Below are 27,959 nucleotides of genomic sequence, written 5' to 3'. Positions count from 1 at the left end.
AAAAAAAAAAAAAAAAAAAAAAAAAAAAAAAAAAAAAAAAAAAAAAAAAAAAAAAAAAAAAAAAAGACCCAAAAGTGTGCCTGAAATCCTGCCTCCTTTCCAGAAACAGACATGACCTTTCAGCCTTTCTCACTTTTTCCATCTCCCTCCATGCAAATATTTACATTTGTGACTCATTGACAGCCTGGCTTCCAGAATTATCTCAGCACTAGTTAAGTATGATGGTGACAAGGGCATTGTCAGGATATGAAATTTGAGAATGCAAGCTCTTGGGGAAGCAGAGGGCTAAAATGCAACTCAACTAGTTTACTTCTGGGTGAAATGTTTGGCTGCTGTAGAAGAGGATTTCTTCCTGAGATAATGTCCTGTTAGAGAGATGACCACCAGGAAGCTTTGCTTTGAGACTCCATGAAGACTTTTAGCAGCAAACCAAGCAGCTTGAGTCAGCTTGTGCTTGTGGGCAACCTCAGCAGCAACAGCTCAGATGCCTGCCTGTTATYTTACAAAAGCGGATGTGAAAAGTGTAAGATATTGCATAGAATGCTTTATTAGCACTTGGATGTTAAATTCTGCCTGAAGTGTAAYTTCAATTCCAGTCCTACTTTGATTTTGGGCTTCACTTCCCAGTCTCTAAATTTGCAATATTTCATAGCTTTCTTATTTCACAAGAGATTTTTAAGCATTCCTACCTTACAATTTATAAGGTAAGAATAACTGTATGCTTTTAGTCACATTATCAACCTATTTTTATCCGCTTGCTCATCAGGAGCAGTGTTGTGAACTGTTCATTTGCTTGCATTTGGATAGCATCCTTGCTCCGGAGCTGAATGAATGCCCAGGCATCTGCAGTGGACCAGCTGCATTGGCAGCAAAAAATACAGTGCTTCTGAAAGGACTAATGAAAAAAATATCTAAAAGTAGTTTACTTTGTAAGTGACAGAACTCAAAGCAATTAGGTGAGTGCCATCACTGAGGAGATAACAAATTGCTCTGTTTTAAATAACAGCTGCAACACCAAGTGCTTCTGTCTTACATAACACTGATGGACAATCTACTGAGGAAATAAATAGTACGCTGTGGATTTTCATAGAGCAAATCTGGAGAGCAACATGAACTTCTGTGTTTACTGTATTTGAGCTTACTGTGGTGATACAAAATATGTTGTTGGTGGTACAAAATATGTTGTGACATGGTTATAATCTTTAATGTGCRTTGAGGTCAAGAAGGTAAAAAAATTTAGCTTCCTAGTTTAACAGTGCGGAGGTTTTCCCTATCTGTTTTGTTTCATTCTGTAGAGACATTGATGTTGAAATGAAATAGCACATGACCCTAGTGGAATTGAGCCAAATCTTCTCTTTAATCTGCAGCTTACTTTTTCTCCTTGAATTGGCCAACATTGCCTGAATTGAGTGTAGTAGCCTTCTGTATCTGGACAAAGATTTCATCTGCATCCAAAGTACTTCTTCTTTAATTAGGAAAAAACCTCTGCAGCAATTCTTTTCATGTCTCCAATATAGCAGTTGTAACAGATTAAAGTTAATAACAGTTCAGTCATGTGCAAAATATTCTTCAAAGATACAGCTCTTCTGTATCTCTTTTTTGTTTTCTTTCAAGCAGTGGGAGGGGTTATTCTCTTTTGCAGCACGCTTTAAAAGTACTGTGCCTTTTAAGGGTACTGCTCCTGTAAAATCTTAACRGAAAACATAACTAGGGAAATCTTCATAAAACCCAGAACTTTTAAAATGAAAAATAAAATTTGAAGCTAAACAAGTAACAGGTTATGCAGAAAATTATGCAAAAGAATAAAAGTTGTAGTGATCTGCAGATGCTAGAAAAGAGAAGAAAAGGCTTCAATCAGATGTATTTTTTTACCAGTACCAAGCACTCATAAACTCTCTGAGAAATAAATCATATATGTCTGTGGCCTTCTGGATCTGAGATTACCATGATAAATAGGGAAAAAATTTAATATTCCCATGGAAAAAGAAGGGGAAAATATTTGGACAACCATTATCTTCCTTTTGGTATTGTCTTGGTTTGAAAGACAGGTGTTTTGCCAATAAAGGCAGGGACCCCCCTTTGGAGTGGTGGATATGACCCCCCCTTCCCTCTGATTTATTATAGCTTTGGGGAAAAAAAAAATCACGGGCTTCCCGGCAAGAATATGGGGGAAAGGGAATAACAGTTTTATTAATATGTATAACAAAGTGAAAATAAGTAATAACAACAATAGCAGCAACCAGCCCAGCCACAAACCCAGTGACAGCCTCACACAGAGATGCTCACCTGATTCCCCGGTGACTGCAGGAGYRCYGTGGCGCAGTTCCCGGCTGGCTCAGATTKAGGCAGAAGATCACAGTGCAGCAAAACAGGAACCAAAGAGCAGCCGAGCTCTGCTCCACAGGTAGCAGGCCAACTCCCCTCTGAGCCAAGCAGGGCAGCATATATAGTTACCCGCYACCACCACACCCACACCCACCCCCTCCCAGTACTTAGCAAGGTCGTTTGGGTGGGGTGTAGGTCCTATTGTCTTTACTAATCGCCCTGCCATCAAAAGGATGACCTGGCAATCAGTGTATCCCAGCAACAAAAATGGGAAAGAAAAATTCCCACGAAAGGAAACAAAAGAAGATCTCATAAGCCACAACAGGTATTTACCAGGAAATTCTGGTAAACAACAGTCTATCAAAGCATTACAGTCATGAGAAAAAAATAACTGATTATTAAGGGAATGGTCAAGTAATCAGTATAGAAAGGAAAAGATTAATCTATTCTGACTAAGGAGGTGCTCATGTTAGAAATAAAAAGAGACAAAAATTTGGACACAGATAGTTATTTTACACAGGGGACCTAAACAAACAAATGGAAGAGCCTGACCAACCAGGAACGTAATGGCATTGATAGCAAAAACATGAAGGGATAACAAGTATTAAAGGTACACACTTGCCAGGAAAGAACGAAACAGAGATAGATGTGGTATGTAGCAGATGTGAGAGACTTTGACAATAATGTTGTTTATTCTTTCTTTATCCGCTGTTTGTATGAATTCATCTYGAGGATGGGTTGGAAAACAGTTTAGTCACAGAAAGATTGGGAAATTATATTGAAATGCACATTGAAACAATATGACTCTCTTATATATTAGGACAAAATTATTTACTTTTATATATATAGATGTCTACCTCTTGACTAGGTCTTTTAATTCCCACAGGCAATACAAAGTCTTACTAATCCACTTGTATTAATAACTCAGCTGAGTACAGAGATTTGTATCTAGATTTATCTAAGTTGGCATCTTCTGTGGAATGGTTGTGTAAATGAAAAGTCTTGCCCAGCACAGCTCCAGAAGCACATGTGTCTTGTGTTACCCATGTGTCATGTCTAGCACACATGAATGTCTTGGACTCTCTAGAACATCTCACATGGAACTGAGTTAAACTCTTTAGCTGCTTAGCTGCATGAATCACTGCACATCATTAATTGTCTTCACTGTGACTCTTAGTAGAACTTCAGTTTGCATTTGGACACTCAAATGTAGATACGCTCAGCTCAGACTGAATCCCATCCATCCAATCAAATATACATATAAATATAATATTTGGATGGATGAATTTGGATATAATAATATTAGATTACTGCCAGAAATTGTATAATGTGTTACACTTGTAAATGAAGACTAAAAACCAAGTGCTAATAATAATGAGGCACAACTCAGTGGGTAATTAACACATTTTATTAGAAAATACTAGATAAAAGGGAGACAATGATGTTTTAGATTTTTTAAATCTACAAGAACATTGCAGAAAAGCCCATCAAAAAATTGTCAGATCAAGTGCTCATGAATTCATCCACTTAAAATTAAACATGTATATATTGCCTAAGCTTTAAGTAAAGACAGAAACAATAAAATGCAGGACAAAGGAAAAAATAGCTGATGTCAGCAAGTGCTTGGAAGAAGAAATGTCAGTAACAAAATCGTAAGGAAAACTCAAAGCGTGGGATATGYTTAAAATGAGGAAATAGGTAATCCGTATCTTAGGATTCTGAAAGAACTGGCCTGTCACATCACTGATCCGATAGCAAGTGGTTGTAATAAACATGTGCACATTGTGTGCACTGAAGAAAAGCACTTCTTTTTTTCAGTTTTAAGCTAAAGAGAGGAATAGCTGTTGCAAAATGAAACTGAAATATGGATATATTTAAAGGGGCTCATGGTGGGCAAACCTGTTAACACTGTTGTAAAGCAATAGATTTGTTGTCACAATAAATATAGTAATCTTGTTCACTCTGACCTCTGATAAAGATATCATGTCACATGGGAAGTGACTGATTAATTGGCGAAAATGAAAATGAGTAGATTTGTTACAGGAGTAAAGAGCTGGCAAATGGAACATGATAGCGTTGATTAGTGAAGGAGTCTGCTGGGAGAGTACAAGAAGAGATCTTACAGAACCAGGTTTAGGATGAATCTTAATGTTTAATGTATGACCTTGATACACAAAGTAGCATTAGATTGTGATATCTCTTTCTGAAACCAATTATATAATATAATTGGGATCTGGATGAGGTTTAGAAAAAGAAATACAGTGAAGACTAGATTAATAAAAATGGGAATAAAATTTAATAGTATAGACCAAAGGATTTATAAAACCATAAAGAAATTATGTTATGAATTGAGGATACAACTTCAGAGGAGCTTTTAGATCTTCTATCTGATGCTTGGTTGACTCTGAACCATCATTRTGCAGCTGTGCAAAAGAAAAATGCAATGCTAAAATTTATACAGGTAAAGAAGTATCACATTGTTCAAAGCAGTGAGATAGATTTTGGAGTACTGCATAATGTAGGCCAGTTCTGTTCTCCAGCTSTAAAGAGGTTGAGCTCCAGCCTGCTGTACAAAGAGGTTATTAGGATGATTAGATGAAAGGACAGCCTGCTGTGTGAAAGATAATTTTTGCAGGTTTAGCTTAATCAGTCCAGAAAAATGAATGTGGAAAAAAGATGCTCATGTCCTCAGTCTATGTGTGCTGGGGACAAACACCAGGGGGGAAGAAGAACAGTTATCTTAAAACACATTTAAGAACAAGAACAGATACAAACTGACCTTGAAAATCATGGAATCATAGAATGGTTTGGGGACCCTTACACAAGATTGGCTTGCTCAGAGTCCCAGCCAACCTTGAACACTTCCAGGGATGGGGCATACACAACTTATTTGGGCAACCTGTGTCTGTGCCTCGTCACCCTCACAGTAAAGAATTTCTTCCTAACATCTAATATAAACCTGCCCTCTTTCAGTTTCAAGTCATTCCCACTTGTCCTGTCATTACATACCTTGCATAAAAAGTCCCTCTCCAGCTCYCTTGTAGGACCCTTCAAGTACTGGAAGATGCTATAAGGTGCTAGAAGGTCTCCCCAGAGCCTTGTCTTGTCCAGGCTGAACAATGCCAACTGTCTCAGCCCGTCTTCAGAGGACAGGTGCCCTGTGATTTTTGTGACCCTTCTCATGTCCACACCCTTATCTTGGGAGCCCCAGAGTTGGATGCAGTACTCCAGATGGTCTTAAGAGAGCAGAGCAGAGGAGGGAAATGACCTCCCTCAACCTACTGGCCCCACTTCTGATGCAGCCCAGGACATGGTTTGCTTTCTGGACTGCAAGCCATATTGCCAGATCATGCCAAATTTTTCATCTACCAACACCCCCACATCCTCTTCTCAAGACTGCTCTGAAGCCATTCTCTGGAAAGGGTACACGTTCTCCCTAGACTTCCTATTATCATTAATGTACATTTAGAAGCTTTTCTTGTTGCCCTTGACATCTCTGGCCAGGTTTAATTATGTCAGGACTGTAGCTTTCCTAAACTAATCTCTGACTGTTCAAACAATCCCTATATTCTTCCCAGGCTATCAGTCTATGTCTCTACCTTCTCTAGGCTTCCTTTTTGTGTATGAGTTTGTTCAAGGGCTCCTTGTTCATCCATGCACGCCTCCTGGCATGTTTGCCCAGATGCCTCTTTGTTCTAATGCTTTGTTCCTGAGTTTGGARGAGGTAACCCTACATTAGAACCTTCTATAAGAATGTCTCTAAGGGGTAAATGGACCAAATTATGAATGGGATTATGAAAAATTTCCTGTGTTAGAAATAGAGAAGGACCTGCTTGGTTGTGTGTTTTACTTCCATTACACAGCAAARATTTGGCCAGTGCCAGTAACCAAAAATCGACTTTAATGCTGTTATTCATTCCAGTYGTAGACAAGGTGGGTGACTGCACACCTAAGACAGTCTCCCCACAAAGTACTGCTTTCTAGCCAAGTCGGTATGAGTTACCTTTGACATCCTATGTGCCTCTTCAACCAGGCCAGCARCTCTCTCAGCAAATGGATGTGCTGGTAATATGTGAAATCTACTTCCAACTAAAGAGGAGCTATCAGAGGGAATTTTGTTTAGAACAAARGAGCAATTCTGACTGATCACTACAAGGTGACTTTGCTAAGTCCTCTGCCAAGGACTAGCACTGTGGAAAACTGTACCTGTGTCATTTTAACACAATTGAAATGTGTAGTGCATAGCTGATAAWTGTGGCATATGGTTAATTGCTTTTGTCTCTGCAGTGTGCCAGCCAGAACCATGAAAACAAAAAATGCACAGGAACCAAAGAGAACGGCAAACATGATGCTTAAAGAATGACTTGGTGATGACATCTTTATACAGAATGGAAATAGTTGTTAAACATTGTTTTATTTACCATAACCACAGGCTTCCTTAAAGGATGTTCTTAAACATCTGGAAGAAGAGAAAAACAGTCTCCAGAATCAGCTAAAGGACTATGAACTTAGACTGGAACAAGAAGCAAAGGTTTGTAATAACTCTATCCTCTAATCTGTAAAAGCTGTTACATTGTGCAACAGTGTGTGTGGAACAYATAGTATAATAGTTCCACAAAATGTGTCACTGAAAGAAAATTTCTGCTAYATATTTGAATCTTCTGTATGATTCAACTTTTAAAATGATAGCCTRTATCTCATTTTTATTGTAGGCTTACCACAAAGCTAATGGTGAGCGGTGCATGTACCTCTCAGAAATCTTACAGGTAAGAAGAATGTGTGACAATAACTTTTAATGCTTTCTTAACATAACAACAGCATCTGTTAATTCYATTAGATCAGGGTGTTTTATACCAAACATGTAACAAAAGCTGCTTTTTAAAAATTGTAAGAGCCATAAATTGAAAGATCACTACAGTTTATGTATTTTAAATACTTTTTTTGCTTTTGTATCAGTTGGAGTTTTAGTGCTCCCTTGCATAGTCAAAGTGCCCTTAACTGAAAAAGCTGAAACAATTTTCCAATTCTTGGCCATCCATAGTCGCAAGACTGCTACACAGTTGAACAGAACAGAAGCAGATTATAAGCAGTAATAATACTCCTTTTAAGTAGTAATTCCTCCTTTTCGTATGTCTCCTTTMTTCTTTCAAAGATAAACTATCCATGCAGTTCAGAATGTAATACAACACATATTTCCATTAACTTTGTAAAATAGGGAWAAGACATCTTGCTTTGGTGAAATCACAGGTTAAGTTTTATTGCTGCAAATTATGTAATACATATAATTTGATACTACAAACTGGAGGAACTGTAAAGGAATCTGTAAAGAATTATAGTACTTATTCTGGAAAAGCTCTAAATTCCTGAATAATGTGAAAGTAATAGCTTAGTGTGATATTCAAGAATAGCTGTCACTGAATCCCTTTCATAGCTAACTGGGGTAAAAGTCTGTAATTAGCACTGTTTCCATGTGTTTGCACAGTGGGCAACTGATTCCTTTATATGGTTCATTGCTACTTTGGGAAATCTGAAAGTATTGCTTAAATGAACTTTCCAGCATGAAACCAAGAAAAAGCCCAGGAAATGCCCAAGGTAACTGTTAATATCTTTGCATTAAAAGTGAAATTGAGAACTTACGGAGGAAGAAGGTAGGAAACAAAAGCAGATTTTATTACTGAACATGCTAGCAAGAGGAGTGCCTGTGTTCAGCTCCCTATAAAAACACTAAAATATGGATAAAAGAYCATTTGAAGTGAGGTATATGCACTCGCATGTCGCATAATGGGGCMCTGGGGACTAGAATTTTGCAATCAACACTCGAGGTTGTGTATTRTATTTTCAGCAATTAATTATTTACTCACATGATTTCAGGATCATATGAGAGCAAAATARTCATCTTGAGATTAATATTCCTGTCTTTAGTTCTCTAAATGTTAAATAGCCATTCTAAAATAGTTGTAGGTGAATCCTCTGTGATCTATGGAGAGAGAACCGTGTCTAAAGTGCAAAGCATCACATCTGTATTAGGTTAGATGAAATTAATTTCCCAAGGACTTTTCTGTCCCTCCTCCTGAGCTCTATGCAGAGCCTAAGGGAGTAGTTTAGATTAAACATCTACCTTGTACATTGCTAATGTGAGCATGGCAGTCACCCTAACTGCACTGGGGCAGTCCCCACAGCTCAGCTACCGTGTGCTGTTTTGAGCACCTCAATATTACAAGGGTACCAAACTACTCAAGCGCATCCAAGGGATATGAACAATGTGGTGAAARGCCTCAAGGGCAGATTTATGAGGAGCAGCTGAGGTCACTTAGTTGGTTCATCTTGAATGAGAGAAGGCTGAGGGGGTGACCTCATTGCCCAGCAGTGACCTCATTATCTGCTGCACCTTCCTCCAGGGGAGCAGGAGAGGCAAAGGTGCTGATCTCATCTCTGTGATGACCAGTGATAGGACATGAGGAAAGGGAATGAAGATGCATCAGGGGAAGTGCAGATTGAACATTAGGAAAACAGGTTTCATTGAAAGGGTGGTCAATCACTGGATCATGATCCCCAAAGAATTGGTCATGGCACCAAGCCTGTCAAACTTCAAGGAGCAACTGGATGACACTCTTTAGYTTTAGGTATCCTGCAAGGAACAGGAAGTTGGACTTGATGATCCTTATGGGTCCCTTCCAACTTGTGATATTCTATGATTCTGTAGTTTTCTGTTGATTTCAAAAGAATCAGTGGTTTATTTGTTCCCTTCAGGTGTACTTCTGCTATGACTTTGATTTGACTTTTATATTAATTTAAAATCTGCATATGTATGCCCTCCCTTTTAACAGTTCATTTTAATGATAGAGGCAGAGGTAAACTTACATTCAGTCTGGACTTTCAGCTTTATTTAAATGTCAGTGTTCTAGAGTCTGCACACCATTATTGGCTGCTGTCGAGTTAGAAGGATTTTCCCATAGGGTACCATTTTGATACCTTGCAAATATACCATGGGGTATTGCTATCCTGTGACAACAATATATGTATTGTAGTGACACTCTCTGATCTACAGAGAATGGATATAGTGTTGTTTTAAGCCATTCTTTTCCCTCATTATGTATCTAATTTTCTACAGTTCACAGTAATAAAAAAAAAAACTTAAAAATCATAGAATGGAAGTGCTTTACTGGTAAGTATTAAAAAATCCCATGTGTCTTAGGTTTTTTCTGCTTTGTTTTGGATCCCTCCTGCAGCCTGTGGTAGAAGCAGAAGAGAGAGATGCTTCTGAGCAGTCATTTCTTTTATTTATCTTTTTATTATTGAGTGCCTTTCTGATTTTTTTTTTAATACTTGCAACACGTATTTATCTTCTGAGTGCTTTTGATGTTTATCTTGTCTGGTCCATATGGATATAGTCATAAGGATATCATTTTAAATGATACTTTTAAAATAAATTTTAAAATTCTCAATCTTGAGAACTCCTGGTAGAGGCACCAATGGTTTATGGTGTATTCTTGTTTGCTTTTTCTGTTTCAATTTCAATTTGACAAAATATTGATTTGGGATTTGGACTCCACAAATCTTGAAGGTGCGTTTTGGTGGCATTCAGAAATCAGTTTGAGAGGCAAGCAAAGAAGAACTATAGTTGTTCTTGAAAAAGGCCATTCTTTCAGGCCAGATTTTTGCCACAAACTGTTACTAGCATAGTGGAATCCGATTTGGAACTGGGATTTCTTTGCAGAAAAGGTGCAGGGTTATAGACTGCTACAGCTGGAAAGCTGCTTGTGCAACAATGGATGATTTTAGTTGGGATAGGCGTGGAAAAAAACAGTGCTATGGATAATAATCTTGTATACTGGCAGCGTGTATTCATATAAATGCAAAAACAGTGAAGGCAGACTTGGCATTGCTCTTGCCTCTTGTGCTGCACAATCACATCTGCTCAGATATGATAAGATGATATATTATACTAGCCATCACCTTTAATACTGGAGTTTGTCAAGTACAAAAATTTCTTACCTTTACAAAAGTAGATCTGTGCAAATCCTATTTACTTCTGTGATTGTGGTTAGTATTTAACTTGTTTTGTAAAAATTTGGCAATTGCAGACCACTGCTGAACTTAAAATTGTTGAAAGACAAAAACCAGATGCTCTGACTGGCAAGGGAGAAAAACAGGTACCAAGGTAAATTTCTTTTATATTCCCTGTTTTCTGTTTTATTATTTTTGGCTAAGTACTATGTTTTGAACATTTGCAACTTTCAGAGCATAATCCAGCTAGCAAAGTATTATTAATGTAATTTTTGATAGTTCTTTTCAATCAGTTTTKTTTCATGCCAAATATGTTGCAATGTTGAAAATGCATGTGTTTACATAACTGTTTAATAGATTTAGTTTAGTTATATAGGTTAGAAATACAAATTTGAGAAGAGTCCACCTGTTCTGAGCTTTATAGAAATAAAATTAATTTCTGATTGTAATGATTGTGGATAAGCTTGAAATTGGAGATTGATTTTTTAACTGAACTGAATATGTTAAGAATATAAAGTGTGAAGAATACAGGGACTCATATCAAAAGTTTGTTGGACCCAGTAATCTGCCTCCAGTGGCCATAAACAGATGCTTACAAAAGTGTGGAACCAAGCAGATAGAATACTTGATTTTGGAACTCTCCCAAATAATTTATATTTGGAGGCATCCTAAGCTAGTATGATTCCTATGTATTTAGTGTCTCACAGTAAATACTCTTCCACAAACCCACTTACCTATATCATTAAAATAAGTATATACAATATGTTTTGGGATCATTGAAAAATGTAAAGAGTAAATTATGAACATGAGAGCTGGAACAAAGAATATGTCAATCCCAGGAACACTAGTGAGCCCTAGGTTTTGTTGGCTCTTTGCCTATAAATTTGAATCTTGCACAGATACCACCATCATGGCTTCTATGACATATCTGGGTATTGTGATAAATATAATTGAGATATATTTTCCTTCCAAATGCCTTTGCTTGAGAGAAACACTGAAGCTCTGTATATCTTTGTTAGAGTATGTAAAGTGCTGTCTGTCTCTGCAGTAATGAACAGGAAGGGAAGCAAAGGTACATTGCATAGGAGCAGAGATGCAGGCGTCTTGGTGGGTAGAAGGACCCTTCCAGTTTGGGAAAGAACCGTTCTTTCCCTGGAGATTTTTTTACTTCTTTCAAGATCAAGATGAAGCTCTAGCTGGTTTTGTGTAGATGGTGTATGTATCCATGATGAGTACCACTTCAAAAGTCTGCTGGCAGCATCTCCTGCAGGCATTTCTGGTGATCAYAGGCTCAAGAGCCTGGGTCTCCAGAGTGGAATTGCTGCAGAGAACAATAACTACATCTACCTGTAGTGCTCTTCCGTTTTCTGATGGGGATTCTTTAACTGATGAAAATGTCTCTGTAGCCAGTATCGCTCTCCTAGTGCAATATTTAGTATTCCACTCATGTTCTTCAAATTACATCACTTAGGTAACAGGAATCACAAGATGAAGATTGTGTTTGCAGAATTATTAGATGCTCTGCTAACCTGTGAACCTAGAAATATACTTGATTTTTTTTCCTCTCTCAGGTTTACTAATTCACTCTAGGAATCAGATATGCAAATCTAGAAAGCTTGCACATTTTTTAGCAGTTAACACTTACAGGGAATGTGACATTTGCTAACTTTACCCATTTTATTTCAGAGGAAAACACAGTGTTCCAGGAATCCTGAAGATGGTTCATCCTCAAAAACAATGAAGTAATAAGACTTTAGGAGGGAACCAGCTTCCACAACTAAAGACCTGATTTAATACTAATATCAAGAACTTTCAGTCACTTTTAAAAAAATTTAACTTAACTGAAAKTTTCTAAATTGAAAATGAAAGTATTTGTGTCTTATTGCAATGCCAGACCCAGACTGGAATGTCTTCTTGGCTGCCTTAGTGTCAGTGTTCCTCTGCCTAATGGAATTGCTCTTCTGGTTGCCMTCTTTGTAGTGATTATTTCTGACCCTTTCCATTCTGGTTCTCATCAGTGATTCTGGGTGCGAGGGTGTTGGAAGACTTGGAGAATATTTAATGTATTTGTACACGGTCCAGATCCTTTAACTATCTGACTGCACAAAAGCCATGGAAAACAAATCCTCTAGCATTTTTGACCTCTCTGCCAAGAAGAAGAAAAAGGTAGACTGATGTAACCCCGAAGAATTGTCTTTATATTACTTTTTTTAAAAGCTGGCTTGCCACAGATCCTAGATTGACTAYCCCTTTCTGTATGCATGGTTTAGGAGCACAGCACCATTTCCATCTGCATGGTTTAGAAACACAACACCATTTCCAGCTGCTTTGCACACTAGTAATGGATAGAAATGACAGGAAAATTGAGCACTTTTTATTAAGRAATCTTCAGAGCTTATCTTGTGGAGGAATTGTTTCTTTTAAACACTACATATGTATTATGCTTCCACATATTGGTATATTGTTCTTTGAAATTTGAACTCTCAGCTGAACCCTTGTATCCACAGTCTGGGTTCCATAAAAATCTGACTTCTTTAATAGCATTTATCCTTGTGCTTTTAGGGTACAAAATACTGCCAGCCCTAAAAGTAATCTCTTCAGTGAAAGAGGAACTATTTTGTCTTTTCATTCTTAACCATGCAATTATTATTGCAGTTTTACTACCTATATTTTAGTCATTAAAGTTGGGGAGAATTTTTTCAAGTGGCAATGGGAAAAATGTTTTGGTAATGAAGCCTCAAGCCTCTGTGTTACATCTTAAAAGCTCTTGGCAGAGCAAATGTGGTTGCTTGACTGCCCTTTATTATTTTAAGAGCATTCCTAGCTCTTTGCAGTAAAGTTTTTTGCCTCTTTAAGAGCAGTATTAATAGTTCCTTATTACTGGCAGCATTAAAGTGACACTCTAATTAAACTCATAGAAAAAGACACACCAATTTAAATGACAATGATGTCATTCTAAAATGCAAAGAGAAAAGACCTGTAGCATGGTACAGCATATTCAGTTTGGAAACCCCATTTTCTTCTCTTACGTAGTATGAAATTCATTACAGAAATTTGGCATGTTACCATGATGCATGTGGTATCGTTCTTTCATAAGAAGGGTGGTCTGCCTGTCCAGTTTTTCTCTCACAGCATAGCATAGCTGGTTAGGTTAGCATTCTTCCCTTTATGTTTTTCACATGAAAAATTTCCAAATTTTGATTGTGCTGACATTKGTCATTGTGGAGAAGGAGAGGGGGAAAACCATGGTAATATTTCTATTAGCATAAAAGACAAGAGACATCTTGTCATGAAGAAGATCCAATTCTTGGATTCGTGCAGCAAACATTTCCTACTGCTGTCTTTGAATCAAATGGTAGTCAGTGAACTCAAGTCTGGTCCTTGTAGCACCTCAGAATAATTGGAAACATTGCACAAATATGGCAGAACACCTTTTCACAACAGGAGACTTGGATGCTTCCCTCAAGGATAGTCCTCACTGAGGRTTTAAAAAGAGACTTTTTTCGAAGCCTAAAAAATAGACATTTATTGGTACCATAATGTCCTGGGAGAAGAACAGACTATGTCCTGTTTAGTCCCTGGTACCATAATGACCTGGGAGAATAGCAGACTATGTCCTGTTTAGTCCCTGGTACCATAATGACCTGGGAGAAGAGCAGACTATGTCCTGTTTAGTCCCTGCTTCAGCTTGCTGGGAGCAATCTCAGGATTGGAAACTCAGAGGTATGATAATTAATTGCTAAAACATGTGTTTGACCTTTTTAATTGTATGTCCAGCTGTAATGTGTGCTGTACAAAATGTTTATAGTTCTTTACTCGCACTCTTTGAGTAACTTGGCATCCTGTCTTCCGGTACATAAGGACGACCCTGATGATTAAGTTTGGTTACAACTCTAGTTTCTTTGCAAGGGCAAAGGTAGTTTWTGGTTTCAAAGTGTCTCTTTGGACTTGAATAAAACTTTTACATTATTAGCTTTCCCAAAACATGTAGGAATTTTTTTTGTTTGATTTGGTGGCTTTGGGTGGATGAGTGTTTTGAAATTCCTGCATTTATCTTGTGTGGGCTTTTTTTACTGCTGTTTTGTTGTCCTTTGAAATGTGATTTGTTGACATTTGCTGCAATGAACAGTTATATGGCTTTATAGAATATCTTCCATACTAATATTTCAGCACATTTAAGATTAATTACTCCTTCAAAGCATAGTATGTAATGTTATTTTAGGCCTAGAAGACAGAATCACCGAGCTAGGTTTATTTAAAGTAGCTGTGAGAGTGTAGTGATGTCTGGGTTTCTCCTGATTTCACAACAGGGTGATCTTTTGTGATGCTGCCAGCCATTTCAAGATAGTCTGTCTCCTCTAAAGTCTGTGCATTATACATGACACTGAAGGAATCTGAAAACAAAAATGGGAAACTGAATTGCTGACAGTTGTGGTCAGTGACTGAATGGTGCTTAACATCAGAGGAAGACAGGATCAGAGGTGAAAATTTGAGTCTGGCCAAACTTCCTCCTGCAGCATAGACTGTACTTGGGATTCCAGATATATTGGTTGTAATGTGTAAGTGCGTTTAACTGAGACAGAGGTAAATTTGCTGTCCTAACTSAACACTTGAGAGTATACTTCCTTTACATAGGTACTCATGTAATTCCACTCATTTCAGATCAGCCATGATTTTGAGGTAATTAAGGCATTTTAAGTATTTTCCCACATTGTTTCTGGAAAATATAAATATAAAAATTCAAATGCTGGTATTTTTTATTGCCCACTTTTTTTTTTCTTTTAAAGTCTCATGATTTAAGATGGTATTGGTCATAATATTTGTATTTAATGAATCAGTATAGCTCCAGTGTACCCCTCTATGACAGAATACGATTGAAATGTTTCTTAGACAAGCATTGGCTGTGTGGCTGATTATTATGTAATTATGCAGCATAACCACAGGCTCCAGAAAACTGGGGTGATGARCTTCCTCATGTTCAGGATATCATTAGTAATAAGCAAAATATTTCTTTGCTTAAATACTTTGTTTAATGGGTTCTCTGTATTTAAACTGACTAGGTGGTACAGCTCACAGTTTCCTTGATTCCATCGCCACTGGTAAAGATGGGGTGCATAATTTAGYCTTAATACATTTCCAGTAGAGGAAGACAGTGTGCGGGTCTTTTTACAAATGTGATGCAGACACAGTAGCAAGCAAATAAATTAATAAGTAAGCAAACCTCTGTTCTATTAAGCTTTTGCTGGTTTTGGCAGACTGGTGTCAAACAAAACTGTACTTTGAACTAACTCTAGTTGGAATAAGGTGTGTGGACTAAAATCATTGTTAATTGCCACAGTTTTATCTCTTTACACACACACACAGGTGTCACGCTGATGGCAGACAGCTCTAGAATGGATAGGTTTTTCAAAGGTGCCATTGCCTTATTTACTTGGTAGATCACTTTAACCCTCTCTTCGAAAAACACAAACATTGAATATAGTTCCTTACAGGTTACAGCTAAAAGTGCAGTTTTCTTGTACTTCACTTATCCGTGCCATCAACTACCAACTAAGAACCATGTAGAGGTTAAATGAGATTCTCATATCTACAAGAGCAGCATGCAGATGGGGCCAGGCTTTCTGTGTGGGTCTGGGAGAAACTCAATGCACCACTTCACARAAAGGACTCTCCCAGTCTTCCTTTCTAGGCTGGTAAAGTCCCCTGTGCTCTGGTTCCCATGCAACTTCTCAGCCCTCCCTTTATTGTCTGGGAGAAGATGAATTCTGCTGCAAAAACTCATCTGTAAATTGGGGAGAGCTGTATGTTTCTGGTGCTGAGAAGTGACAAGAAGATAAATACACCAGTGCTGGAAAGGAAGCCAGCTGGTAAAACCACTATGAACCTAAGTATGTCTGACCTAAATCAAATAGGATTTCTTTTGTCTTACAATATGGACAGATAACATTTGGTGTTATATTGGTGCAGAAACAGCTGTGGCTGCTGTATCTCCCTAAAAAGATTTATCAGCAAAGACTGATGTCAGGGTATTTTCCCATGAACACAAACCAGTGTGACAGAGCAGTGACAGCAGTTGCTGTGCATTTCCTGTCAAAGGGAAAAATGTCAGCCCTGAAATGAGAAGGACCCCATGTGAGGTACAGGACATGCCTCACTCCCACACCACTCTTTACAATAGTCTCCTCCCCCTGCACTTGTCTGATCCCTCCACACAAGCCAGTGTCCCATGGGGAATCTGCTGAGGAATGATGTGGTGTAACAGAGCAATGGGGACTGSAGAAATTGTGCACAGCTGAAGGGTTATTCTGGGGGAAGGATGAATCAACAAGGCTGTACTCACTTGACTCATCCTGTGCTGGTTAGGAACAAAATACTGAGAAATCTTAAATGAAAAGAAGGAAAATGAGCCTGGGAATCATCAGTTCCAGTATGCAGCTTGAAAGTCATACATCTAAGTCTGAGCTAATCACTGTATACTGCAGGAGTAGTCAATGGGAAAAAAAAAAAMCAAAAACCCAGACACCTTCAGAGTGCAGCTTCTCTCATTCTAACAGAGATGCTTAAAATGGATCAGATGACACACCAACTGGATTTTTTTCCCCTGACTAGAAAGAGAATGTAGGATGACAAATTCAGAATGACCTGTCTAGCATGTAGCAAGGTAGGTTGAACCCTCTTCTTGTAAATGTCTTTATTTTTCTTGCTCTGGTTAGGGACAGTGACATCCAAGATCAGTAGACGRTCTGAGCCAAGAAGTAATACTGAGCTGCAATTTGACTCTCCTTTGGTTTGATCTTTGCCTCTTGCAGCAGCCCAACACTCAATAGAGGATCTGTTCTTTAAACATTGAATTAACAGGGCCCACAGATCTATTCTCAGGTTGCAACAGTATTTACAAGGACAAATTACCTTTTTTTCCCTTCCCTTTGAAGACATTTGTCAAGCTCTACGCTCTTTTGAAATCAAACCAAAATGCTGCTGCATTATGCTAAAAAAACCTCCCTAAAGCCTATGGACCTCCAGTATGCAGGTAGAAAAATACAGCCCTAGATCAGTTTGCTACAGACCGTAGAAGAAAACTGATACAATTGTAATAGGAATCAATAACCTAGAGATCAATACCGTTTTGTGTGTTCCTGTCTCTTAAAAAGCTGAGCTAAGAATTTACTAATGATAAGTCAAATTATTGCCTTGTGGCAAATGTGTTCTTGGAGGATTAAAATAGTTTGCAATTCCTGCCAGCCCTGCAATGGTTGACAGTGTAATTACATTAGTATAATATATTCCTAGGGCAAGAATAATTTGTCCAAATACACTTAAAATGTTTGGATTAAATAATCCTTGTCTTGCCTTAGGCTGCCCTCATAAAGCGCTTATCACGCCAAACCTTCATCTTCATCGACACCTGAGCAGCAAGGATTGACACTGCTCCTGTGCCACTGCTCAGAGGGGTTCCAGAATCCCATATCCTTCACTGGCTGGAAAGGAGAGCAGAGGAATGGAAGATCATGCATCTATGCTGAGTTTTCCACTCCAGACATCTGCAGCAAAGCACCAATCCTAAAAACTCACTGTGTCATGCTGTGCTCATTGCTGCCTTGGCTGATGTTGTATTAATACCTCCAGTGGCTGGTGTTTCTGGGTGTACCTACAGATATGCTAAATTAATGGGGTAAGTAATGGGAATTCCTCACAATCCAAATCAACAAAAGGCTTGAAGGAGACAGAAAAAGTATCTCTTTCCAAATTAATGAAACTTGGAAAGCAACAAACTTAGTATTATAAAGCCACATTCAATTCCATGGCTCCATGTTAATACTTCAGTCACCCTGGGCTGGGCCTGATGCCTGTTCCCTTCATGGGGTCTGATCCCCAGCTGCATTTGCTGGTAGATGTCCTGCCCCAGCCTTGGCTGTCCCTGTCCCCAGGGAGATGATCCTGGTGCCCTCTGCCTGATTTGTACTGATCCTGGCTAGGGCAGGGAGATGATCCCTGCCCTGTGCTGCCCTTCCCTATCCTGCCTGCCCAGGAATCCCCTGCAGCTCCCAACCCCTAGTTTCATGGGTCACTGCATGGTGCCCATCCTGTCAGATTTGCACTCTTCGGTGGTGCTGACATAAATAACAATTTGCTGACTCCAGGAGTGATTTACTTTAAGCACTTCAGCACCTGCTGTTGCTCATTAGGGGATTATCATGCCCAAGATTGATCCRGGCAGCCTGGACTTTACAGGGTTAGCACATGGCACGTGTGTACAAGTTACCTTACAGGGGTGATGGGTTCATGCACTCGCTCTGTCCTTTCCATGACCCTGTTTCATGCTAACATCTCACATGTAATTGGAAGCCACATGTTTTAGACATGTGACAACAGAAAAAAAACCAACTATTGTATCAGTATGCATGCTTTTAATGGCAGATATCAGCATTTGACAGTGTCTTGTGGTTCCAAATAGCAGAGCTTTCTCCATTGTTGGCTCATTTTGTTGCTATAATTTCAATTAGCCCTTCCTGAGAAGGTTAAGGAGGATACCAAGGTAGAACTTGTCCTAAAGGCTCTGCAGATATCTGGAATTTCACACTGTCCCCCTGGCTGGCATTCAGTGGGGGGAGTTAGAGCAGTTTTTAGGGCACATATTCTAAAAACCCKTGGCAAAATTAACTGTCTCACTCCTCCCAGTAATCTCCCCTGCCTACTTAATTGCTTTAATTGCTGGTTCCTCTGTTCTTTCATGTCTGCAGCACATCCTTTCTCACTGTAGCATTTCACCGGGCTGCAAACTTAGTCCTTCAACTTGTTTTATTAAAGTTGATCACCTGCAGCCTGAGCCATAGAAAAGTTCAATTATTATTTTCTGGCCTGGTAGCCATCTGTTTCCTAATGCCAGCACCAGCCATGGCAGTTTAGTTTTTTTGAACTGTCTCCTCTCATCATCAAAACTTTCCTTGGAAATAACTTGGACTGTACAGTTTAATATAGCTCTAGGGACTATCTTTCTGGTCTCAGACAACTAGCACTTAGGAGCACTGCCCAGGGCATTTCCGAGTAGGAAAGATGGAGCAGACTGTGCCCAAAGGTACAGAAAATCTGGAAAGAGAGCATGATAACACTACAGAGAACAAAGCACCCTGCTGCTTTCTCAGCCAGTGCTCTGATGAGGTGCTATGACAAAAATACCCCACCAGCACCAAAAAATCCCCAACCTAAAATGACCTCCCCTACAATCTAAATAATGGTTTATGCAAAGAAAGACAGAACTGGTCCTTACAAGTTTTGAGTTGTTTTGAGGGGAAGTTCAGCATGACTATAAAAACACTGTAGAATCAAAATTCATATAAACTTCAAATTCAAATAAGCATTGGTACAAAGCAGGGGGAGAGGAGGAAGGTTACCCTATAAAAGCTTTTGAAAAGTTTGCTTAAGAAAAACCTTTGAGGAACTATTTAAAATCTAAAATGGTGCTCAGAGGCAAGGAAGATACTTCTGCAGAAAAAAAGTTTACTGAGGCAATAATTTCTTTACTTSTAAAGATAAAGTTCAACAAGTTTAATGGACTGGTAAAATTCTTACATAAAGGAAAAAGAGAAAAACTTTCTAAAGTAAACCTGCATGCTTTTGTCATTCTTTTGAGTTGTGGAGTGTAAGCATAGCTGAGGTAATTGTCCCATACAACTGTGTGAAGGTGGCCTAAGAGTATCTAGCAGATTTCTGGACCCTTAAAAAAATGGTCCAGATTATGTTTTTGTTAAAAGTCAGATTTTCAAACGACTTTACAGAGTAGATTCAAAGGGGGCCTGTATTATACAGGACTTGCTAGTTATATTCCAGATGGGGAATGTGCTGCTGGAACTCTGTATGTTTCATGGGAAAAGTTAAAAATTGCAGAATGAGATGTGCATCATTTGGATGCTGACCGGGCGAAGCCTAAGCCAGCCAGTCACTAGTCCAGGGTGATGACCAGGAATGGTGGAGAGCTCCTGTCAACTCTGCTTTATCTTATCCAACACAAGTAGGGTGAGCTTCCRTTTCAGTTATTGCCAACTTCATGGTGAAATGCAGCTTAATCAGAAAATTCTGCACCGTGCTCCATTTCAGGACTCTCAAATGTCTTTGGAACAGTTTAGCCTTTAGATGGTTTCTTGTTAATGGAGTTTTCTACAGATCAGAAATAAATTCATCACTGACGTAAGTGCATGTACATTGCAACACAAATATCTTCTGCAGTCATCCAGAATTCCCTGTGTTTGACAGAAAACACTCTGCTGAAATGGTTAAACTAAATAGGTGGTTAACTGCTTTTTTTTAAAAAATACCATTTCACATTTTGAGATGTATGTGTGTAAGAACTTCGAGAATAATCATAATCAAGTGAAAGAAAAAGGTTTCCTTCATAAGGAATGCTGAAAAGATTTCATGTAACCTTTTCACCCAATCAAATCAATACACTCAAATCAATACACAAATCAATATTTCTATAACATACATCTCAGGGATTGATACTTAYCAGTTTAGTTACTTCAGTTCGTTGTTGCCCAAGAATCATTATTTTAAATGTAACAGGTCAGTCTCCCTCTTCTATTTTTTCACTGACCTTAAACACAACTGATATTTAAGAGCCTGAAGTTGTGATTTTGACAATTTTAACAAAGGAGTGATATCTTTTGTCTGTGAGTCAGGCTGACAACTCTTGATAAGTCCAGGCTTAAATATGCAGAAATATCAGAAGATTTTCTCTCCAGGTATGAAACTCTTCTCAGATAAGCCTTTTCTATTTGTATACATCTTGTCCTGCATTTTTAAACCAAGGCTGTGCTGGAAACATTAGAGGTTATAATATCTAAAGTTATTTAGTGGCATCTGTCTCTTMACTGGATAGTGGAAACACAACCTTAGTAATGCAGGTAGTTTTCAAGAAAAACTGCTTGATTTTTCTGGTAGAAAAGGTAGGAAATTAAAATCAATCTAGACAACATGTACATGCAGCTTTTCTGGAATAAATACACCATTTGATATCAGAAAAAAAAATTGAAAAAAAGAATAAATACACTACCAAATGCTGAGGCTTATTTTTTTTTTAAAGTATTTTATTTTCAATTAAAAAAATTGACACATCTGTGGGAAGTACGTAATACCAAAGGTTTTTAATGATGTTAAATGACATATATTTAAGACAAACCCATATGAGTCTTGGGTTTGTCTTTGAATTTTCAGGTAGAAGGCGCTATTTCAACTGCTGGAAGCAGAGTTTTCAGCATGGAGGAATCCAGGTATTGCTTTCTGGGATTACCTATTGCCATCACCATTACCTGTGGAATCATGCTTGGTAGGGAGTGAATGTACAGCCTGTCTCCCCACTTGGAGGAGATGTGAATTCCATGAGAAAACTTGAACCTAGTGTATGACAAAAATCTGCAATACCTGTMATTTGTTCGCAGATGACAGTTACCTAACTGAAGGAGATTTTCTTGGGTTCATAGTAGGAGGAATTTCATTTTGTTGCTGTATTGTACCTTTAGGTATTGGGTACCTTTGTCAGGTTGGCAGGTGGAAGTTGCAGGCAAGCCCTATAGCTCTGTGGATGACATCCCATTCATTTGGGCTGGGCTCTTGGGAAAGTATTTTTAAAAGGAGAAGTGTCTGAGCTGAGAATAGATGATTACTTCTAAATTTGCTTTCTAAGGGCCACTAAGTAATCAAATGACATCCTTTGATTGGGAGGAAAGCTCAGTAAACCAGCATAGTGCTGGGTCAGTGTATGTACTAGTGAGCACACAGAGAAGGGAGCTTTGCATGGCTGGGTAGAAAGTTCCCAGTGATGGCCATGACCTGTTCTCTTCAGGATAAAGCATTTCATCAGGGGAATATTGAACAGTCTGTGGTCTGAAAACTCCCAAGGTCACCCTTTAGGTCGTGACCCTGCCTGGGTGTCTGTAATTCAAATAAGAGAGCGTATTGTGCCAGCAAGACAATGCAGGATATGACATTCATTCCATTTAGATGGTTCTGAATATGGAAAGATGTTATAATTAGGACGCTCAGCTGGGCTGTGGGAGATGATGATRATACGGTGACTCAATTTCTCACTTGTCTGGGGATAACAACTGTTTCCTGTGGGCGTTATAAGCACTATAATTCTGTCATGTTCTAGAGGTGTTTCCAGCTCAACATGACAGGCATTACTGGTTAAACCCTGCAAGAGTCCTCTAACTCAGAAAAATGAAACAAGAAAATTGAATGAATTGTGGAAACTGTGCCTGCTTATATTTTTTGTACACCAAAAAATGTGATTATTTGGGTTTATTGGCTGGCATTCAGAAAGATGTCATACCCAGATTTTGGCAGTGACTGGTTTCCTGCAGGCTGCTCAGGCCATGGACTGCTTCTGCAGCACAGCAGAGCCCTGATCCTGATTCTTTGTGACAGCCACTTCCACCAGTCTAGACCAAGTGAGTGTGAGAAATCATGGCAAGTTAATCATGTTTTTCATCCTCCCCTCCTGAAGGCTAAATGTCTTCTCTGTAGGGACAAGGATCCTCCAAAGGGTAAAACAGAGCAGTCCACATTTGCAGGCAGAAGGACAGCCACAATTAGAAATCCATACTCCCGTCTGCAGCATGCCATGGGCATTACTTTGAATTAATGGTTTCAAAATCTGTCACATTCTCCCTCAGAAATTGATGGAGGAAAGGGCCCTTTAATCTTTCTTTCTTTACTGGCATGAGAACTGGACAGAACATCCCTTATGACTGAACATTGCCAAACACTCTTGGGATAGAGGGATGAGACTGAATGAAACTGTGAACTGTACTGGGAATATTTTCAGTTCCCTCCTCAAGTGTAGCTCCCCTGCTCTGCCTTTCTCCATAATTTTTCAAGGAAATAAATAGGACATTTGGCTCAGATCTTGGATGTTATCCAGGTAGATGTAGCAATGGAAACTTCTTCTTACTGCCCAAAAGTGAGAGAAACATACAAAAAAACCCCAGAGAACATTTTTATGTTAAAACTGATTGGGAGCAAATGGAAAATGGTAATAATAATAATAATAATAATAATAATAATAATAATAATAATATGTAAAGTGACTTCACTCTGTAAGTATTTCTTCACTTGAATAACATTTAAAGTATGAGTTTCTCTCTTGTAGCTTAGATGTAGCTGATTTCAGTTTAAATTCTGCAGGCTTCTCCATCTAAGCACAGAGATCCACCCACAAGAAACAGCTTGCAGACTCAGACCTTTAGCTGGAAGAGTTGGCTGACTTATGTCAATCAACCTGCCAGTATATACTCTCCCTGCTCTCTTCTTAAAATAGCAGTAGCTAGTTGGAATTTTGTTTTCATGGGGCTGGGGAAGTGATAGGAATAATAAAAAGAATTCATAACCCTGGCTGTGCATCATGAAATATATCTATTGATTCTCTTATGTGTATTAGCCATTCATATGTGGTGGATGGCTCCAGAGTTCACAGTAATGCCATTCAAAGGGATTTTGACATTTAAAGTTCAAGTAACACCRCAGTCATCGGGAGAGGATAATTTAAAAAAAAAAGTGAAAGTGAGCCTCAGAAAGAAAAATTAAGGGAACAATGTTGTCATAGCTTGCCGTTTTGCTTGCATGTTGTTTTGAAGATCAGTAGGTAGTTTTTCTTGGCATTCACTGTGAAATATAGTTCTAAAATGGGTATATAAAGATAAGCCTCTGGCACAAAAATGGCTACAGTGCCTCTCTACTTGAGATCAAATAGCCATGGTGCTTTGAAAAGCAGGGGAAACAACAAAAAATTACATGACAAAGCTCTGCTTTCTGACTTCTGCTTCCTCCTTCAAAGAGCTGGCAACTGAACTAGCCTTGCCTGTGGTCCATGCTTTCTTCCATTTCTTTGCTATTCTTTTTCTTTTTTTCTTTTAGATTTCTTTTCATCAGACAAAAAATGGTAGGTTTAGGAAAATGTAGTTATTAGGGAAGGAGACCTAACTGAATTGTAAAGGGCCTCTTACTCACCTTAGAAGTTACTGAGTTGTGCTGGCAGAGGGCACACAGTGCTGTCATTTGCACAGCCTAAGGGCAAGAAGCATTTTTTAAAGTTCTTGTTGTTACAACATCTTTATAATAAACATAGTCAGAGCAAAAACCTTCAGGAAAAAATGTAAACATTTTTATAAATTTGTTACATAAGAACTGAAAATTGAAACCAAATTTTCCTTCGTTCCATACCAAAAATAGACTAGAAGCACAAAGAGCAGATTAAAGAGCAGATTCCACTTTCCTTGAATTCTTCAAGATTAACACAGAAATGCGGTTTTGCAGCTGGGCACTCTCCATGTCTGTAAGTCACTATTTGTTGTCCACTTTTCCACACCATCTAACTCACCCGAGAATCTACATTTGATGTGTGCTGTTTAAATGAGTTTTAAAGCCAGATTTTTAGAAGAGTGACATTTAACTAGAGGGGAAATAAAACCTCCATGACTGTAATGATAGCACACACTCTTTCTCCCCCAACTTTTGGAAGGACAAAAGTACAAGCCTGTCTCCTTTCAAGGCATTTTCAAACTTCCAGTAATGAGTTAGCAGGAATTTATTGTCAGAAACAAAGCACCATGATTGACACTGCAGAGTTCCCTGCAGARCTGCCATGCACATCAGCCTGGCTGGTCTGAAACTCCCATGTGTYGGCAGGGAAAAGAGGTAACGCACTTGAATCATTTCCAATATGTAAGATTTCTAGAAAAAAAAGCCCAACACAGTGAAAGATCTCCCACATTTCCTGATTTGTCAGTGTAATATGTAGCACATAAAATGAAAGTTGAAGTATTTTCAATTTCATAATTGATTTGGCTGTTCTTTTTACCAAGTTTCTAAATGCTGGGTTTACAGTCTTCTAGTTTAATTATCAGAAGAGTAAAGAGCAAATACTACCTATGAGTGTCTGTAAAAGACATAGAAGACTAAGCAATACCTTTAAGTTGACTTAACTGGAAAAATTTAACTGGATCATGCTCAGATGTTGTAATATACTACTTCTATGAACATGAATTTTCAAGGAATGCAACAGTTTTGCCTCTGAGCTTCTCWACTGAGGGACAAAACGAGGGCACATGAAGTGAAATTATCCCAAGGATTATTTTCCTTGGGAAGAGTTTGAGCTACTTTACCTCTACCAGAAGCAGCCAAGASGGTGAGTGTTGTTAATTCATTAAGYAACTACTACAACACAGCTGGCTTTCAAAGAGAATATAAACTTTTCTGATTATCCTAACTAGAAAATAAATGAAGTTATTGCTATTCCAACCATGATCAATTTGAAGGTAATACTATGAAGTTTTTACTTTGATCTTCTGCAGTAAATAAAGGGAGGAAAATCATGTTTTAGTAATTCTTCAGGTACTATCTGATATATCCAAAACAGCATTTTTCAGGCACTTAGAACTCTTGCTAGATATTTTACAGTATTGTACATCTTGTCTAAAAATATTTCCCTGCATTTAACTGATTTTTCCCCTATCTTTACACTGCAAAAACATTTCAAAGCAATGAAAGGACTCATAAGAGGCATCTGATGCCTGGACTTCCATCACCACCAGCCTGTGTCATGTCACAGAGGTATTCCTGACAGGTATGGGTCTTTCAGGGTCTGTATCTCAATTGTTCTTCCCCAGTACTGAGTGAAGTCAATACACCAGGTCTATTCATCATGCAGAAGAAGACAGGCTGCGAGTCGGGGCTGTTCAGTCTAGACAAGAGAAAGCTCTGGGCAGACCTAATACCAGACCTTCCAGAACCTAAAGGGGACCTGCAAGAGAGCAGGAGTGAGATTTTTCACAAGGGGATGTAGTGATAGAAGAGTAATGTTTTTAAACTGACAGAGAGTAGATTTACATTAGATATTGGGAAGAATTTTTTTACTGTAAGGGTGGTGAGGCACTGGCACAGGTTGCACAGAGAAGCTGTGGATGTSCCAGCCCTAGAGGTCAACCTGGTCTCGAGAAGCTGTCCTTGCCCATGGCAGGGGCATTGGAATGAGCTGGTCTTTGAGGTCCATTCCAAACCAAGCCATTCTAGGATTCTATGATTCTGTGATCTTGGCAAGTATATAGCCTGTCTCTCATCAGGAGTAGTTGTTTTTACTCTTATAAAAGCCTTCCTAGGCTRTTGGTCTTCTGAGTGCTGTTTGTGTGGCTGTGCGTGTCATTACAATGRCACCAAGTATCTGTAGACCTGTCACAAAGGCTGCCTGAGACCAAGTGCCTTGTCTCCCTGCTGTAACTTACCTGGAAGTCTTCCCACAAGCAGCTSTGACAGTTTTATATGTATGCTGTGTAGTGCTTTGGTCTCCAGAAACCTGGGCCAGACTCCTGTCTCAGAATTGTGTATCACCATGTCTAATGAGCTGGAAAACACACCAGAATATGGCACTCGGAAACTTAGTAGAATGACCATAAAACAGCCACTGAGGGAGAATTTTCACTCCTCACAGCTGCCAGAGGAGCTGTATGCCAACAAGAGAGGCAGTGTGACACTGCAGCCGCTAGCAATAACCTTGTCAAAGAAATTTGGAGAGTTTGCACTGCTACTTCACGAGTCTCAAACCAGATTTGACTTAGAYGACCTTTATGTCGGCGAAGGGAAGACTCGGACCACTCAATATGCGTTATAAGCAAACTTCGATTTATTGTAAACAATGTCTAAGTTTTATAACATACATAATTAGCTCATACATATTTTGTAATACATATATTTCATAGGTCCACGTCTTACACGTCAACTCCACCTTTAATGATTCATTTGCCAAATTTCCCTTATCTACTTCTACTTGTTCCCAAGGCTAACTAGCACAAATACCTCGTAGGCAGTTTCCAGCAGCTTAAAAACATGATGTCCTTGCATAGCTTTCCCATCACCTCAGAAAGATGGTTCACACAATTTCAGCAATTATTCTATCTGAGCATGACACCTACATTCCTTCCTCTCACCAAGCTGTAAAATGTCTATGTGACCCTTCTCAGCTTAGCCAGCCTTCCACACCTGTATGTTTCCATTCACAAATGAAAAGGAATAATCAAATTTAAAGATGCTTTGAATGTGGTAAGCCACTATGAGGCCTAGGCCTGGTAAGGGCAGAGAAGACCCGTGAAGGYTCTGGAACAATCTGCACCGTTGGCCACCGTTGGCCAGCAGCCGGCAGGTGCTGTAACTGTTCCAGTAGGGTCTGTCTCGTGGCCGTGAGAAACACCAATGTAACTGTATGGCAAGGAGAGTCAGCACGYGCCTCCTGCAACAGCAGAACTGCCATATAAGGGATTTTATGTCRTTAGTAGGGGTTTGTGAACGTTAAGTTACCGTTATCTCTGTTACAAAAASCGTTATGTTTAACYGCCSTCACCGTTAGGAACCAGGGGTATAAAAACCCCTGTACCGCACAATAAAGTTGAAGAGATTGCACATTCAACCACGTCTACAAGGTAGTTTCTGTGTCTCTCCCGTCTCTCAGCAAATGACSGCTCCGACATTTGAGCATGGTCTGGCTTTCAGTTGTCCTGAGGATCTTGCTCAACACCTTGGGTGGGTTTACAGGCCGAGTGTGACTGTAATTCTGTTTTCTTACATAGGTGCCCATCTTCCCT

At 38.9% G+C, this 27,959-nt stretch overlaps 1 protein-coding gene across 1 annotated transcript in view; it reads left to right on the top strand.

Moving 5' to 3' along the window:
• CCDC169 (coiled-coil domain containing 169) overlaps positions 1 to 26,992 on the top strand; it is a 36,623-nt gene extending 9,631 nt beyond the window's left edge. Inside the window, exons 5-8 of the mRNA XM_057377983.1 lie at positions 6,758 to 6,856; positions 7,038 to 7,091; positions 10,410 to 10,486; positions 26,674 to 26,992. Coding sequence (XP_057233966.1) covers positions 6,758 to 6,856; positions 7,038 to 7,091; positions 10,410 to 10,486; positions 26,674 to 26,992 — 549 coding nt within the window. The remainder of the gene's footprint in view (positions 1 to 6,757; positions 6,857 to 7,037; positions 7,092 to 10,409; positions 10,487 to 26,673) is intronic.
• The last annotated feature ends 967 nt before the right edge of the window (positions 26,993 to 27,959 follow it).

The sequence above is a fragment of the Malurus melanocephalus genome, unplaced genomic scaffold (genome assembly GCF_030028575.1).
Source record: "Malurus melanocephalus ecotype Western Australia unplaced genomic scaffold, MMel_1.1 scaffold_336, whole genome shotgun sequence".
In the NCBI taxonomy this organism is placed as follows: domain Eukaryota; kingdom Metazoa; phylum Chordata; class Aves; order Passeriformes; family Maluridae; genus Malurus; species Malurus melanocephalus.
Note: the sequence above shows the minus strand (reverse complement) of the source record. Positions and strands in the feature narration are given on the sequence as shown.